This window comes from Mirounga angustirostris, unplaced genomic scaffold (genome assembly GCF_029215605.1).
Source record: "Mirounga angustirostris isolate CCGP_5_RB_7025 unplaced genomic scaffold, mMirAng1.0.hap1 SCAF_15, whole genome shotgun sequence".
In the NCBI taxonomy this organism is placed as follows: domain Eukaryota; kingdom Metazoa; phylum Chordata; class Mammalia; order Carnivora; family Phocidae; genus Mirounga; species Mirounga angustirostris.
In genome coordinates, this window is record NW_026991723.1 from 73918685 (window position 1) to 73936442 (window position 17758).

At 50.9% G+C, this 17758-nt stretch overlaps 1 protein-coding gene across 4 annotated transcripts in view; it reads left to right on the forward strand.

The window, feature by feature from the left end:
• Window positions 1-360: 360 nt before the first annotated feature.
• RGS3 (regulator of G protein signaling 3) overlaps window positions 361-17758 on the forward strand; it is a 117541-nt gene continuing 100143 nt past the window's right edge. Inside the window, exons 1-3 of one of the 4 annotated variants that reach the window (XM_064579320.1) lie at window positions 361-518; window positions 702-932; window positions 15904-15954. In XM_064579320.1, the coding sequence (XP_064435390.1) occupies window positions 416-518; window positions 702-932; window positions 15904-15954 (385 nt within the window). In that variant the 5' untranslated portion in view covers window positions 361-415. Of the gene's footprint in view, window positions 519-701; window positions 933-1998; window positions 2198-15903; window positions 15955-17758 lie in introns of those variants that run through there. The other 3 variants (XM_064579321.1, XM_045882986.3, XM_045882984.3) reach the window with 3 other exon arrangements.

A 17758-nucleotide genomic window follows, 5' to 3' on the forward strand; every position in this document is an offset into this window, starting at 1 on the left:
GCTGGTGTGGGCTTCAGTCTTTCTACCCAGGCGACATTCAGATAATGCAGCTCTGTCCTGCTCTTCTGGGTCCCAGCCTCCTGAGGGTGCTTCTGCACTTTGCTCACAGCGTCCAGAGCCCAGATTGTCTTCCCCAGCACAGGCTCCCCAATGGTCCCTGGCAGAGCTGTGAAGGGGCCACCACCATCTTGGGCACATCACTGTCCCTTTCCCCGTAGACCTTCCTTTGCCTTGGCTCCAGAATGCCATGCTTTCTAACTCTTACTGGGAATAAACACCCCTCTCAGGGGGCATCCTCAGGTCATGCCTAACTCATGTTCCCATCTTGTTCCTGCAGGTCTAGAACACCTCCAGCCTCAGTGTCCTTTCTGCATCCTGTGGCTTGAGCCTGAGGTTGCCCATTATCCCTGGCTGGATGGAGTGGCAGGGCCAGCATACCTCCCTGCCCAGAAAGGATGCCTGGACGCAGACTCCCCCAGCCAGGAGGAGAATCAGGCAAGCTCAAGTCCAGGGTGCAGGTATGTCCACCTGTCATTGGTTGGGGCGAGGCTGCTATGGGCAGTGCTCACGGTATGGGGGCTGGTATGGGAAAGGGCAGAGCAGGGCTTCACAGAGGGCCCGGTTTCAAACAATCCACTGGCCTTTATGTGACTCATTTGCACTTGACCACTAGTTTGCTGATTTCGGGGCTCCTTCTCTAGCTTCTGCTCCCTGCTGGCAGCCAGCTGGCCCTGTGGCTTCAAGTTTCCTTACTGCTTCGAGAAGGCACGTCTGCAGCCTGCACTTGCTGTTGGCCATGGGGCAGGATGGAGGCCAGAGAAGAACGGACGGAGGATGGCCTTTGGGGCAGGCAGGCCCGGGTTCAAATTTCAGCTCTGCCGACCTTGGACAAGTCATCTACCCTCTCTGCCTGAAGTTCAGATTTATCCCTGGTAAATTGAGGCTGATACTTCCTAGGATCACCGTGAAGATTAAATGAGATGATACATGTAAATTGCCCAGCTCAGCCCCTGGCACCTGGTACTCAATACATACAACTTTTCTCCCCACTTTCTCTCTTGCATCCTCCAACCTCCTCTTGAGTGGATCCCTGGGCCAGATATCCATCTGGCAACTTCCAACACCTCCCATTTTTAGATTTACGTAAGACCAGCAGCTTTCCCTCCCACAGCAGCAACAGTCGGAGATTTGCAGAGCAGATGTCTTGGTGTGAAACTGTTCCCAGGAGGTGTCCCACGAATGTTTGCTGACAAAGCAGTGCAGGGACTGACCTTCCCTTCCAGCTCTGCCTCCTGACACCTGGCTCTGGAGACTGAAAGCGCCTACCCTCCCCACATCCTGTGTGTTTCTGTCCCCTTGGATGCTGAGCGCCTGCGTTCCTGTTTCACGGCTGCAGATGGGGCGCTGTGAGGTTGGCTGGAGCAAGCTGCTTTGGCCCGGACCTGTGCCGGGCTGCTCCCATCCAAGGGGCAGATGGCGAGGGCAGAGTTGGGAAGGGGCTGCAGCCTGGTGGGGGCAGCCAGTCCAAGCATGAAGAACACTTTTCCAAACCCCACTGCACTGGGCCGGGAGGATGCTCCTTTGCGCTTGCTTGGGTCTGGTGATTACAGGTCTGAGCTTCAAAGCATGTTACAAACCTGGCTAATTGCTGGCCTGGGGGAGCTGGGCGAGCAGGCCAAGCCCGCTTGCGTGGACACGCCAGGGGCCGCGGGCCTCACCTGGGGCTGGCACTTCCAGCCTGGAGCCAGGAGCCCTGGTGTGGCGGCCCGGTCCTTCTGGCTCCTCGGGGAGGACTACCGACGGGAGCGCGGAGGAGGGACCCGCCCCCTCCCCCGGCTGCAGCCGCGGCCCCTGCGGTCGCGGCTGGGGCGCGGGCGCCTCCTCCCCGGGGCCGGCGTCCGATCGGTCAGGTGGAAACCTCCCCATTCAAACTGGCGCGGGCCAATCAGGGCCCGGCGCGCCGGCTCATTCGAACGCGCGCCGCAGCCGGCCTCCCGCTCCCGCCTCCGGGACACTGGCGCGGGGCGGGGGCGGCTGAGCCTGCTGCCTCGGTTACAGGGGAGCAACACAGACGCCTCGGGTTGCAGGCGGGCCTGGCCCGGCCGCAGCGGGGCCGCCATGGAGCGCTCCCTGCACCGCGTCTCCCTCGGGAGCCGGCGTGCCCACCCGGACTCGTCCTTCTACCTCACCACCTTTGGTAAGTGCCCGCGACGGCTGGCTGCCAGGGCTGCTTCACCCCACTCCGGCGCCCGGACGGGGCCGCCCCCCACCTCCGTGATAGGTGGGGCTGGCAGCAGCGGGTCCCTCCTCTGGTCCCTTCCTCCTGGGGGTGCCCAGGAGGAGGGGCCCAGGGCGCACGGGCCCAGGCTGAGCAAGCCGCGGGGCACCACCTGCTGCCGGCCCGTGGTGCCAAGCGCAGCCGCTTCTGCCTCGCTTGGCTGGAATAATCACAACCCGGTTAATCTTTCAGAGACCCGGTCGGCACCACTAGAGTTTCCCATTAGCCAGCCGCTCAGGGTTGAAGCGCGGTCTTGTTACTACATCTCGAGATTTCCTCCCCATCCTCTTTCCTTTGGCTCGGGGACAGGACAGGTGCGGGGTCAGCTCACCTTGGAGGCTGCAGAGTGACTGCGCCAGCGGCTGGCGGACCCACAGAGGACGTGGGAGGCTTCTCTTCTCCAGCAGAGACCGGGCTCTCAGGAGGGTCACAGGCCTGTCCTGGGGGCTTGAGATAGAAGGAAATGGGCAGTAGGCCCCTGCTCCCAAACCCCTTGCTGGTTCGCCTGGGTTCCCCCAAATAACAGCTGGGCAGCCTCTGCCCCAGGGGTCTGGGCAAATCCAGCCTTTCAAGTAGCCATAGTAGAGATGAGAGTCCTGTCCCAGGGCACGGCCCATCACAGCTCTGTGTTTCCTCTGCAACTCCCTGTGGATCGCGGGTAGTATTTCCTCTGTGGAGACTTGAGATCCAGAGAGAGAAAGGTTGCCCGGTGAGCCAGTGCCAGACTTGGTACCTGAGCTCAAGCCTTTTGAGATGACTTGTCCAGCACTTTTTTTTTTTTTTTTAATTTGTATACAATTTTCTTTATATAGGTTGGGGTAATTACTGCAACATGCAGGACTTTGCCCAGATTTCATGGACAGAACAGCCCAGGAGTTAGGCCCTCCCTGGGCTTCTGGCTCTCCTTTTCTCAGGCTTACCTCTATCAGCACACTTGGTTCCTCACAGACTGGCTTTTCTCTAAGAGCAGAGGGAGTGATAGAAAAGAGGTGGCTTGGGCCCTAGCAATGGCCTGTGGTCTGGCATCCTGGAATTCGCTGGTCCAGTTGGTGGACGTAACAATGGGAGTAATGAGGTGGCCGCCATTTGCTGAACGCTTACCATGTGCCATGCCTTGTGTCAAGTGCTTTATCTCATTTACTCTCCCCAGCCCTTGCAAGCAGTTCCTGTTAACCCCACGGGGATGTGGGAGTCTACCAGACAAGGGAGGTCTCCAGGGTGACCTGAATTGGTGGGGCTGGGGTGGTCAGGAAAGAGTGTCAAGGAGCTTTGAGGTTCTATTACCTTAGCTGTGTCCTGATTTAAAAGTAAAAATATAGGGGCGCCTGGGTGGCTCAGTCGGTTAAGCGTCTGCCTTCGGCTCAGGTCATGATCCCGGAGTCCTGGGATCGAGCCCCACGTCTGGCTCCCTGCTCAGCGGGGAGTCTGCTTCTCCCTCTGCCACTTGTGCTCTCTTGATTACTCACTTGCTCACTCTCTCAAATGAATAAATAAAACCTTTTTTTAAAAAAAGTAAAAATATAGCTCATTGTTTTTTCCTCCTTACTATCACTGTAAGATGACTTCATTGTTGAAAACTTAGTGAAAAGAAGAAAGTGAAAAATCACCTGTACTCTGACTCCTAGAAAAGACCGTTGTGAGTCAGTATTTTGTTCATATCCTTCCAGACTTGTGTGTGTGTGTAGAGGTGTGCTATAATTTGAAAAGGATGGAGACCATATTGTATGTACAGTTTTAGGATCCATTTCTTTTCCTTACTGGTGTAGTGTGACTGTTTCCTAGCATCAGTCCATATTCTTCTATTGAATTAATCATCCTGCCAGATCTGGGAAGTTGGGGAGTGTCCAGACCAGCTGGGACTGGATCCTTTGCCCCAGCGTGGCCTCAGGGCTGGGTCGGATGGTTATCTGGGAGGGTTACTTTTTGAACCAGTGACTGACCTGAGTGTGCAGCGGGCAGGCAGGAACCTGGTGGGGTGGGGGCCTCCTGCTCTTATACAGTCTCTTCTCAGGGCTCTCGGAGGACACAGATCCGACACTGGAAAGTTCTGCCCTCTTTCCTGCTTCAATCCTCTTTCCTTGAAAAATGCTGCCCCTCTTTGAGGCTGCTGCTTTTCTTCATGCAAGGATTGGTCTTTGCTTGTCTGCTCATGAATGAAGATTTGTATCAGTGGTTACCAGACCTGGTCGCTTGGCAGAAGCACCTGGCGAGTCTATTAAAAACACAGATTCCTGGGGCCCCTGGGTGGCGCAGTCAGTTAGGCAACTGACTCTTGGTTTCGACTCAGGTCATGATCTCAGGGTTGTGAGATCAAGCCCTGTGTGGGGCTCTGTGCTCAGCATGGAGTCTGCTTAAGAATCCCTCTCCCTCTGCCTCTCTCCCACTGCTCTCTCTTTCTCCCTCTCCCTCAAAATAAATAAATAAGTCTTAAAAAAACCAACAACAACATAGATTCGTAGGATCTTGATAAGTCTAGGGTGTAGCGTGAGAATCTGTAATTGTAAGAAGCCACAGAAGTATTTTGATGATCAGCCAGGTTTGGAAGCTATGGATTTCGTTAGCTTTGGTAGCCACTGTGAACTCCCTTAACATGAAGGTCTTTGCTAAGTTTACCCCAGTTCGCTGGCCTTTCCCCAGCATGGCAGGTAACCCCTGGCCTTCAGGAGTGGGCCTTGCCCTGGTAGAACCAGATGAAAGTGGTGCCTAGTTGGTGGTTTACCCCAAGCACAAACATTTAAAGGATCTCTGGAATTCTATTTTTTGTTGTTGTTGTTGTTTTTCTTTTTTTTTTTTTTTTTAAGATTTTATTTGACAGAAAGAGATACAGCAAGAGAGGGAACACAAGTAGGGGGAGTGGGATTGGGAGAAGCAGACTTCCTACAGAGCAGGGAGCCCGATAAGGGACTTGATCCCGGGACCCCGGGATCATGACCTGAGCTGAAAGCAGGCGCCCAACGACTGAGCCACCCAGGCGCCCCGGATCTCTGGAATTCTAAAGAGACAAAATTGTTTTCCTTCCAGGGAGAGTAGTGTGTATGTGTGTATGCGTGCACATGGGTACAAAGCCTTGTCCCCCAGTAGCTGACCACACGGAAGTGTTCTGGCTTCAGGAGAGGGGAGTATGTAAACTGGGCCTAGAACCCAGCTCCTCCAGAGATGACAAATGTGTTTTCTGTGGAACAGATGCCAGCCAGCTGCCCGGCCTGCTGGGCAGTGAGAAGCGAGGCCCCGAGCCCGAGGCTGCGATCTGGCCCCACGAGCTGCCCCTGGCTGGCCGTGCCGCTCAGCGCCTGGGCCACCCCCCGGGCTTGGCCTGGAAGCCCCGCCGAAGACTTCTCAGGGGCCCATCATTTGCTGGTTGGGGTCCTTAGCATTCACTGGCTTTCCTGTCATTTAGGGTCTGTTTGCTTGGGAGTGTTCGGAAATTCTCAGTTTCTGACCTGTCGAGAGTTCTTTTGTTCTCTTTTCCAATTCTGCTCTATTTTTTTTTTTAATTTATTTATTTGACAGAGAGAGACACAGTGAGAGAGGGAACACAAGCAGGGCGAGTGGGAGAAGGAGAAGCAGGCTTCCCGCCAAGCAGGGAGCCTGATGTGGGGCTTGATCCCAGGACCCTGGGATCATGACCTGAGTGGAAGGCAGATGCTTAACGACTGAGCCACCCAGGCGCCCCAGTTCAAAATAGTTTCTAATTTTCATAGTCCTACTTTCTCAAGTCTTTAGGTGATTTGGAAGTGTGTTTCTTAATTTCCAAATAGTGGGGATTTTCTGTTAATATTTTTATTCTTTGTTTTCTATTTTGGTCAGAGAATATACTCTGCATCCTTTCACTCCTTTGATGGCCCAGGATATGGTCAGTTTTTATAAATGTTCTGTGTGTACTTGAAAAGTTCTGCAGTAGTTGGGTGTAGTGTTCTTTTGTATATGTCAGATTTTGGTCAAGTTTACTAATTATGTTGTCCAAATGTTCTGCATCCTTGCTGATATCCCCCCTCTCCCCCAATTTGTTCTATCACTTACCAAGAGAGGTATGTTAAAATTCCTACTGTGGTTGGACATTTGTCTCTTTATCATTAGAGTTGTCTTTCTTTTATATATTTTGAAGTGATTGTAAGAGCATACAAATTTAGAACTATTTATCTTAGTAGTGAATTGAAACTTTTATTATTATGAAGCCTTTTCTTTATTTCTAGTGGAGAGAAAGTCTACTTTTCCTGACGTTAACATAGCTACCCAGCCTTCTTTTGGTTAACAATGAATTGCCTGGCATATCTTTTTCCATCTTATTTCTGTCAATCTTTCTGTTTCTTTATGTTCTAGGCGTGCTGTGTCTCTTACAAATGGCAGGCACAGAGTTGTTATTTTGCTTCTTGGTGCAGACCTAGGATGATATCTTCCTTCAAAAAAATATTTGCTTTGGGTGTTTGTGTGGCTTAGTTGGTTGAGCGTCTGCCTTCGGCTCAGGTCATGATCACAGGGTCCTGGGATCGAGTCCCACATCGTCAGGCTTCTTGCTCAGTGGGGAGTCTGCTTCTCCCTCTGCCTCTGCCCCCCCCACTCCTTCTCTCTCTCTCTCTCATATAAATAAATAAAATCTTTAAAAAAAAAAAGCTATTAGCTTTTTTCAGGTGCTTGAGGTCACTAGCGATCTGGGATAATCTAGATGTTAGGCATTGGGATTATCTGAGATTGTGCTGCAGTCCCTTGAACTGCATCTCATCACGGCTCATGTATTTCTGAGGAACAACCCTTTAGGGTTCTGACCCAAAAGGTCAGGGCTCAGAAGGACCCCACTCTTTTTTTTTTTTAAACATTTTATTTATTTATTTGACAGAGAGAGACACAGCGGGAGAGGGAACACAAGCAGGGGGAGTGGGAGAGGGAGAAGCAGGCTTCCCACTGAGCAGGGAGCCCAATGCAGGGCTCGATCCCAGGACCCCAGGATCATGACCTGAGCTGAAGGCAGACGCTTAATGACTGAGCCATCCGGGCATCCCAGAAGGACCCCACTCTTGACAGACCCTGGTCTCCAACTCCTGTTCCTCTTGCCCTGTGAGGCAGACAGAAACTCTGCTCAGCCTCTCAGCTTCTCCGTCATCTCTCTGGAATTTGAAAACACCCCAAGGAGAAAATTAGCCCAGGAAAACATTAAACTTCATTCCACGGACCTCCCTGCCCCCAGAGCCTGCTCCGTAGTTCCTCCGTAGTCTTGCTGTATCTCCAAGAAGCTGCTTTTAAATATTTTGTCCAGCTCTTCTAGATTTCCTCGGTGGGTCTGTCATCCCAGAAATAGAAGTCCCCTATGTGTGTTTTCTAATTTTTCTGAGACATTTTTACTTTTCATCTCCTCTCCTTTCCTCCCTCTCTCCCTTCCTTCCACCTTTCCATCCTTCCTTCCCTCCATCCTCCCTTTCGTCCTGTCAGTGGGAGTGCTTACTATTTGCCAGGCTCTCCGTGTATGTTAGTTCTCAGTTTTACAAGAGCCCCCCCCCCAGAACTGTATGATTCTTCTTCTTTCCTTTGTACAGATGAGGAGACGAAGATGTAGTGATTCAGCATCATCAGTGGTGGACCGATCAAAGCCAGGTCTTATTGACTCCAAAACCCACGCTTTGCTCATGGTTCCTTCTGGGCTTCTTCCTTTGTGTTTTCCGTATTAGACTTGTTCTGCTGGAAAACTTTGATAGTGAAAAAGTAACTATAAGACATAATGAAAATAAATCACTGATTTCATGGTGTGGCTTAAAGCCATCAGCAAGGATGTAACAGGTGCTCATCATTATAACATAAAATATTTATGGAGAAAAAGTCTGTAATATGAAATAGGTAAGAATGGCAAGTCATTTATAAAACGTGGCAAAACTGACAGTTTGGGAATTAAAATCATTATAATAAAATCTAAAGGAAAATCGTGAAAGGGAAGAATAACGTGAATTTTCTATATATTGTGGTATTGTACACAAATGAGTGTAGAAGAAAACCATTTGCTCTGTGGGTGAAGCATTTTCGTGAATGTGCTGGGCCGTCAGTGGGTTAATGTGGGACAATTCCAGATTTCACGGTTGAATTGGTAATGAGTCTGGTTTGAATCTATCACAGTTCTTTAGGGAGAACAATGAAGGACCTCACAGATGGAAGGCCTTTTGTTTCCTTAGTCATAATACAGTGATTTATCTTAGAACTGTATTTTCTTAACGATTTTAAAAATTGAAAAGTTGTCCCAGCGCTGAGATCAGGTTTATGTCACTTGGTTGTGGAGGCAATATGGCTCTGTATTTTTTTTTTTTTTTTGAGAGAGAGAGTGAGAGAGAGAGAGAGCACAAGAGGGGGGAGCGGGAGAGGGAGAAGCAGACTCCCTGCCGAGTAGGGAGCCTGATGCGGGACTCGATTCCAGGACTCCAGGATCGTGACCTGAGCCGAAGGCAGTCGCTTAACCAACTGAGCCACCCAGGCGCCCATGGCTCTGTATTAATTACCTATTGCTTTATGACAAAGTTCCCCAATACTCATTGGCTTGAAAAAACCAAACATTTAGTATGTCCCGGTTTCTGTGAGTCAGGAATTTGGGAATGGCTTCACTGGGTGGTTTTTGCTCAGGGTCTCTGCTGCCAAGAAGTTAGCTGACATGTGCTGGCGAGAGTAATCTATTCCTGGAAGGAAAAACCGCTTGGGAAGCCACATTAATATCAGGTTACACAGGAAGTGGAGAATCAGAAGAGAGGAGTCACACTGACCCTCATCATCTTTATCTCACCACTCAGCCCCCTGCCTCCCTGGGCTCTGCAGGCCTCCTTCCGCCAGCAGGCACCAGCATCAGCCAGGCTGTTTCTCCAAATGGAACTCAAGATTCTCCCTCTTCAAAAGAACAGTCGCTTGAAAGGCTCCACAGGGCTGCATCCCCAGAGCTGGATGGCTCCCATTCCCCCAACCCTCCTGCAGCCTGCCATTTCTCCTTCAGAGGGCAGAAAGTGCAATCAGTAAACGTACATACCCCTCTCTGAGCCTTGGTTGGGCTGCCCTGTGGGTCAGGCAGCCCAGGATCACAGAGAGAGGGGTGCCTCACAGCTGGGTGCCTCCCTCCCACTCTCCTGCACACACCGCTTGAGGTACAGACTCGTCCCCACAAATGGAGGGGAAATCTGTGAGTGTTGGTGGCTGCCCAGGCTCCATGGAGACCCGGCCTCCTTTGTACATTTGTCCTGACATCCTCCCCGTTCCTGTGGCTTTCAACACATGGTAACTCCTGACTGGGGAATTGCTTTTGAGGTGAACTGGGTTTTGGGTTGACCATGGCTTCATGCCAGCCAGGCAAGTCCCTCATAGGGGTATTCTCTGCATACCCCAGGGTTCCATGAGCTCCCTCTAGGATCCCTGAGCCCAGCTGTGGTGTGCAGCCCCCAGCTTCTTGCTTCGTGTTTTGAGTGTCTCTCCCCAGCTGTGTCCTGAGAGTCAGAGTTCATCTTCCTGTGGTCCTCTGCAGAGTAGGGTCTGCCAGACTGAATTTCTTTAGCTGGCTTCCATGCCCTTTTTTTCTACGGGGCCCAGTGAGTCTGAATCCCCCTAGGTCCTGTGCCAGCAGAATCTGGGTTCAGGGCCTTCTGAAGCTCACTCTTACCCAGTGTTTTTCCTGTCACGTGTGGCCCGTCTCTTCTCCCTTTGTCTCTGGGCCCTGGCTCCCACGTACTTCTGCAGCCTCTCTGGGTCCTACCTCCCTTTGCAGACAGAGTGCCCAACTGCAGCTCCATGGGAATTGGGGGGCACGCCCTCTCCACGGCCCTTGAATACCCCAGTGAGGATGGCTTCAGGCCCTTTAGCCTGGACATTCCTGGGCACTCTCATAGGCCATTCCCTGGCCCTGGGCAGAAAGTGGGGCTATTGACAAGATCAGAGATTGGAGGGGCAGGTGAGGGGCTTGGTTACTTAGATCGGCTGAAGGCCCCAGGGATTCATTCTGACTTCTCCCTTACCCAGTGGTTTATTTCTTTAGACTTGGGAACATTTCTTTGAGCCTGCCCTCTTTTTGGCTTCTTCTTGGCTTCCGAAGCAAAGCTGTGGCACCTGGTCCTGTGCCTGATGGCTCTCTCTGCTCTCGAACCCCAGGGTTGCATTGGCAGATGCAGGAGTGCACATTAATGGTCTGGAAGACAGGCTCGGTGTACAGGCCAGAGTGCTGGAGTTGGGGCAGCATTCTGGTATCTCCGGGTCACTCTGGGCCAAGGGCAAGTCACCTTCCGTATCTGGGCATGACTCTTCTGGCTTCCAGTTGAGGAGGCTGGGCAAGATGACTTCAGGGCCCTTGAGACACATTCATTCGATGGAATGGGCTAAGGAGGGGGGGAAGGCAGAAGGGACAGGAGTGGCCAAATGGGTTGGGGCGTGGGGACTCATTCTTCATTTTGCTTATCTGTGAGTCCATGGATGGGCTGGGGGAGGGTGTGTCCCTCACTGGGGGCCTGAGTCTGGTCTGCTGGGCTTGGTTTCTCTGCTGTAACTGGGTAGAGGGCACGCTGGCTCTCCCCGAGGAGGAGAGGATCTGCAAGGGGAGTTAGGCAGACTCCTCAGATTTCCGAGTCAGTCTTTGCTCCAGGCCCATCCTGTGCTCCAGTTCTACTTTTTAGCCTTGCCCATGCTCCTGCCCTAGTCACTGGGCTGTGTGTTCCCTGCCAGCAGGCACCCGGCCATTCAGATCTGTCGTTCCTGACTCAGGGCCCCATGCAGGTGCCTGGCTAACGTTTGTCGAGTGGAACTAGCGACCATTTGTGCTGGGAGATGTCTCCATCCTGATTTTTTTTTTCCTTTTTTTAAAAAAATTAACATATAATGTATTATTGGTTTCAGAGGTACAGGTCTGTAATTCATCAGTCTTATGTAACACCCAGTGCTCATTACATCACATGCCCTCCTTAATGTCCATCACCCAATTACCCCATCCCTCTACCCGTCTCCCCTCCAGCAACCCTCAGTTTGTTTCCTGTGACCAAGAGTCTCTTATGGTTTGTCTCCCTCTCTGGTTTTGTCTTGTTTAATTTTTTTCCTCTCTTCCCCTACGACCCTCTGTTTTGTTTCTCAAATTCCACATTTCAGTGAGATCATATGATAATTGTCTTTCTCTGATTGACTTATTTTGTTTAGCATAATACCCTCCAGTTCCATCCACGTCATTGCAAATGGCAAGAGCTCATTCCTTTTGATGGCTGCATAATATTCCATTGTATATATATACCACATCTTCTTTATCCATTCATCTATCGATGGACATCTGGGCTCTTTCCACAGTTTGGCTATTGTGGACATTGCTGCTATAAACATCGGGGTTCACGTACCCCTTCAGGTCACTACATTTATATCTTTGGGGTAAATACCCAGTAGTGCAATTGCTGGGTCATAGGGTAGCTCTATTTTCAACTTTTTGAGGAACCTCCCTACTGTTTTCCGGAGTGGCTGCACCAGCTTGCATTCCCACCAGCAGCGTAGGAGGGTCCCCCTTTCTCCGCATCCTCACCAACATCTGTCGTTTCCTGACTTGTTCATTTTAGCCATTCTGACTGGTGGGAGGTGGGATCTCATTGTGGTTTTGATCTGTGTTTCCCTGTCCATCCTGATTTCTGTGAACAAGCCGTCAGGTAGATGATGGTGTCGTGTGGCTCTGTGGCCCCCATGGCTTCGGAAAGCCAAATATGTTCAGGCCAAAGCTGCCTTTGCACTCATAATAGATTCAGAAAAAATGTTTGGGTTTAAACAGTCGCCTTTGGGTTCATGAGATTGAATCTGTGACTGCTAGCCATTTTTGTCTTTCAAAGCCTTCTCCTACCCCACACTGGATCCGGCACAGTTTTTTTAGGAGAGTTCTCAGCTCTAGAGGGGCCCATAGTGGTAATTGCTCAGATCTTGAGCTAATTTTCTTGGCGCCTTTCATGCAAGGACCTCCTCACCCTCCAGCATTATCCGATTCACACACAGCTTGGCAAGTGCAGTACCCCTGTTATTAGCCCCACCTTGCAGCCAGGGGACAATGTGGCTCTGAGATAGAGGACAGTAGTCAGGGCTTGGAACTGGAACAGGCCTCCGGGCTTCTGAGATCTGTGTTCTGGGCAGGAGAGTAGCAGGAATTTCTGATGGGTGAAGAGCTGGACAAGGGTTTGCTGGAGTCTGGATTGCCTGGGTTTACAGTTTAAACACCCCCAAAGTGTGAGGAGCAAGTGGTTTCCAGGTCCTAGGGGTTGGGGAACTGCTCAGAATTTCCCTCCTTTCTGTTCTCTGAACCCTGCCTGGCCTTCCTCCAGCCAGCAGCAATGCACAAGCCCCAGCCACAGTCCCAGTTTCATGGGGCCTGTCCAGAAATAAACAGTTGGGATGATGAAGGGACATCTCACTGTGCCACAAGAAGTGGCAGATTTCAGACTTGAAATCTAGAGGAGAGAGCCCAGAGACTGACAGCAGAACCATGTCTGGGCAATAAAAGTTACTGAGAGGCCACTTCTGGCTCAGTATAAGATGGAGCATTGAACAGTCAGAGCTATTGCAAAAGAAAAAGGGCTCCCATTGTAGGAAGTGAGCTTCCCATCACCAGAGGTGATCAAGCAGAGGCTGATGACTGTAAGACAGGGTTGTCATGGATGCAAGGGCTTTCTGGTTGCTGTGTGGGGTTGCTGCAGGCTGGGAGGCCCTGCCCCATCCTCCTTGCCTCCCTAGTACATGTCCACCAGGTGGATTGAGTTCAGTGGTTTGTTTTTTTGTTTTTAAAGATTTTATTTATTTGACAGAGAGACACAGCGAGAGAGGGAACACAAGCAGGGGGAGTGGGAGAGGGAGAAGCAGGCTTCCCGTGGGGCAGTGAGCCCGTTGCGGGGCTTGATCCCAGGACCCTGGGATCATGACCTGAGTGGAAGGCAGACGCTCAGCGACTGAGCAACCCAGGTGCCCCAAGTTCATTGGTTTCTTGAGGTTCCAGCAAGAGTCCACTGGACTGAGGAAAGATCTTCAACATGTCACTGAGGAAGAAGAGTATGATCCTTCTCTCTTCTGTCCGTGCTGAAGGGCCACTGGGCATCTGTGAGGATGACTTGATGTTTTGTTTTGTTTTTATATTGTCTTCAAAAAAATTAGAAAAGCCAGGGGAAAAACTCCTCATTCTTCACATGCTTTCCAGCCCTGGCCCTTCCGTTATGTTCACACTTCCCCCACCCTCCCTCTCTTCCTCCTCTCTTCTCCTCCCCACTTCTCTTCTTTTTTCATTTCCTCTTCATATTTTTAATTTAATTTTTATTTTTTAAAAGATTTTATTTACTAATAAAGTGAGAGTGGGGGGTAGGGGCCAAGGGAGAGGGAGACAGAATCTCAAGCAGACTCCCCACTGAGTGCGGAGCCGGACTTGGGGTTCCATCTCATGACCACAAGATCATGACCTGAGCTGAAATCTGGAGTTGGATGCTTAACTGACTGAGCCACCCAGGCACTCCACCTCTTCTTATTTTTAATTATAGAAGTGCTATAGTTCATATAATTTGTATTGTTGAAACAACAATAGCGATAGATTTAAATTCCTCTTGACTTCCCTCCCTCCAATTCTAGAGGCAATCCCTGTTTTTCCTTTGGCATCCTTTCAGAACACACACACACAAACACGCGCGCGCACACACGTAGAAATATATGTCATCTGTATTGTTCTGCAATTTGCTTGTTTCTCTTAAAAACTTATCACAATGTTCCCCCTGCCTGGACATACAGAGTTCCCCCATTTTTTTGGTAACAGCCCCTACTATTCCAAGCACAGCTAGAGATGGCCCATTTAACCATTTTCATACTGATGGCCCTTTCAGGTGTTTCCAGTTTGTCCACATTTTAAACAGGGCTGGAGTGCCAGCCTCGTGCTCAGCTGTGCGGTTTTTGTCTGTGATGGTTACCTCGAAGTAGAATTGCTGGGTTCAAGGACATGCACAATTGACTTCTGATAGATATTGCCAGAAATTACCCTCCATTACACTTCTTCCCACAGGGTATGAGAGTACCTGTTTTCTTACATTTTTAACCAACATTTGACATTATCCGTCTCTTTTTAAAAAGATTTTTACTTTATTATTATTGTTTTTTAAGTGGTGTGGAGCCCCACGCAGGGCCTGACCTCAGTGGCCCTGGAGATCAAGACCTGAGCTGAGATCGAGAGTCAGACGCCCCAACGACTGAGCCACCCAGGCGCCCCTAAAGATTTTATTTTTAAGTAATCGCTACACCCAGTGTGGGGCTCGAACTTACAACCCTGAGATTAAGAGTCGCATGCTCTACGGACTGAGCCAGCCAGGTGCCCCAACATTATCTGTCTTTTAAACGATCGGCCAAGCAGATTGAAGGAGAATGGTATTTTATGGCTAATTTGCATGTCCCAGATCCCTGTGAGGCCTAGCATCTTCTCATACATTTATTGGCTGTTTTGTCTTCTCTGCATTTGCAGTTTAGGACCTTTGTCTATTTTTCTATTGTGTTGTCTCATAACCTTGTTTATGATATCTTTCATTGTAATGGACATTGAAAAATCGTGTGGAGTCAGAGTTGTCTGTCTTTTCCCTTGGTGCCTCTGCATTTTGTGTCTTGCTAAGAAGGCCTTTTCCAAGCTTATAAACATGCTCAGAGGCCCTTCAGCGTGCGCTAGTCCGGGACTCCTCAACCTTTAATGCACCTGTGCCTCCCTGGGGATCTGGTTAAAGTGCAGATTCTGATTCAGTATGCCTGGGGCGGGGGCCTGCAATTCTGCATTTCTAGCTATCATCCAGATGCTTCTGGTGCTGGTGGTTCTCGGACCACACATAGCATGGCCAGTGGTCGGTTTTTCTTTAGGGAGATCAGGGTTCTGTGCAATGATGGAGGGTGGTAGCACTGACTTCGAAGGATCTCTCTGCCCACACCTGATCTCTTTTCTTTTTTTTTTTTAAAGATTTTATTTATTTATTTGAGACAGAGAGAATGAGAGACAGAGAGCATGAGAGGGAGGAGGGTCAGAGGGAGAAGCAGACTCCCTGCCGAGCAGGGAGCCCGATGCGGAACTCGATCCCGGGACTCCAGGATCATGACCTGAGCCGAAGGCAGTCGCTTAACCAACTGAGCCACCCAGGCGCCCCCTGATCTCTTTTCTTTTGCTTTTCCCCCAAATCATTTGTTCCCTGCCCTTGTGTTGTTATTGCCTTTCCAGAACACAACTAGCTGTCTGTCACAGTGGAGGACTTGCCCTGACCTCCCCCTTGACCCCCTGACCCCCAAGGACTGCTGACCAAGACCCAGGATCCTTAACTCTCCAATCTGGGCTTGTCTTGATGTGGATGCAACAACTTTTCCAACTGTCCAACAGAGAGAGCTCCCCAGCATTAACCTGGGCTGCCTTGTAAAGTAGTGAGCTCTGCATCACCAGAGGGGTATAAGCCCAGGGTGGAGAGCCACTGCTGGAGGTATTACAGAAGGGACTCCTGATGTTATGAGGAGGCTGAACTAAGTGGCTTCCGAGCTCCCTCCCAACTCAGAGACCCCATGGATATTTGAATCACTTCACATGAACAAAAGAGCATTCCCATCACTGCTACCCCATCTTTCACCCAACAAAAGATGAGGTGAAGTTGCTTCTGTTGTTGTCTCCTTAGGTCAGCTGAAGCTGTCAATCGATGCCCAGGACCGGGTTCTGCTGCTCCACAGTGAGTATGGGGCCAGGCGGTGAAGGTTCCCATGGGCCACCCAGAGGATTTTACACTTTACCTGTCCATTTATCCATTTGTTTGTCCTTCCACCCAGCACACACGTAGTTACTGAGCTTCTATCGTGGTCTTTGCTGCCTGGACTCTTCTGTTTAGCCCAGCAGGCCCTGCCTATCTCTCCAGCCTGTGTGGCCCTTGCTGTTAAAGTCTCCCTGCACTCCCCCCTCTTTTCTTTTTTTTAAAGATTTTATTTATTTGAGAGAGAGAGAGAGTGAGAGAGAGAGTGTACGAGAGGGGGGAGGGTCAGAGGAAGAAGCAGACTCCCCACTGAGCAGGGAGCCCGATGCGGACTCGATCCTGGGACTCCAGGATCATGACCTGAGCCGAAGGCAGTCGCTTAACCGACTGAGCAACCCAGGCGCGCCCCCCCCTTTTTTAAAAAAAGATTTTATTTATTTGACAGAGAGAGACAGAGAGGGAACACAAGCAGGGGGGGTGGGAGAGGGAGAAGCAGGCTTCCCACCGAGCAGGGAGCCCAATGTGGGGCTCGATCCCAGGACCCTGGGATCACGACCAGAGCCGAAGGCAGACACTTAACGACTGAGCCACCCAGGCGCCCTTCTGTACTCCCTTTTCTGTCCAGTTACATGCACCCCCTTGCTCATGCCTCTGAGCCTCTGCACCCCACTGTCTCTTGTGCCTGGAGTCGCCTGCCTTCTTTTTGAATTCCTTTTGAAAAATAACTCTCCCTCCCTCTGATTTTGCGAGAAATGTGCCTGCCTTCATCATCATTAAGGCTCAGGAAGGAAGGCTCACTTTGCTTCATTTTTTACCCCCTTCAGGAATCACCCCCCTGACCTACCTGAGTATGTTGCTTCCTCCTCTGTGTCCTTCACACAGCCCTGACTACGCTGCGTCACTCTGGGCTGTCCCGGAATGCAGTGGGGCAGGAACCATGTCTGCCGCACCTGCTCGGGCAGGGGGAGGGTGGGCAGGGAGACCCGGGGTTTCCTCAGGCCGGGAACCTGCCCCCCCCCGTGACCACGCCCTCAAGAGGAAGGACGCACACAGGACTGGTAGCTAGGACACCAGGCAGCATAGACCAGCAGGCGCCTGGGGTCCTCCGGTCCTGGCCTTGGGGGGCCCAAGGTGACGTTCCCAAGGACCAGCAGAGGAGGGTTCTTTGCGGGCCAGAGCCTGACTCCAGCTGTGCAAACAGATTTTGCAAAATGCATCTTGGCCTCCACCACTTCATTTGTCCTGCATGGTTTGCTTTGGCTTCACCCCAGTTGTAGGGCTCTTCATCCCTTCCAGCCTGTTCTCTCTCCCCTTTGGCTTCACAGGCTTCATGCCTCAGACTACAGGAGCCCCGTCCAAGCCAAACCCTAGGCCTCAATCCCCACTGAACAGAAAAGAAAAGAGCAAAGAGGCTCCGCTTCTGTCTGATTTCTACAGACTGCAGGCAAATGCTAACATTCAGGATCAGGCCTGCGCCTCACCTGCCACCTATCCCTTGCCTTTATTATTTTTTCTCTAGCAAACCTTCTTTCAGCAATTACGTGCTTGCCAGGCCCTCTCCTCAGCACTTTAGACACATCATCTCATTCAGCCAGCACACCTTCATGTGAAGTGGGTGTCGTGATCCCTGACCCATTACGATCACTCCTCCATTGAAAAATAGCGAATTCAGTGGCAGAGAGACGAAGCCACTTACTCATACTGTCCCGTCTAGTAAGTGCCGGAGCTGGTATTTGTGCGGGTCTGTGGCCCCAGGGCCCCGGGCCCGTCTCTGGACCCAGGCTTC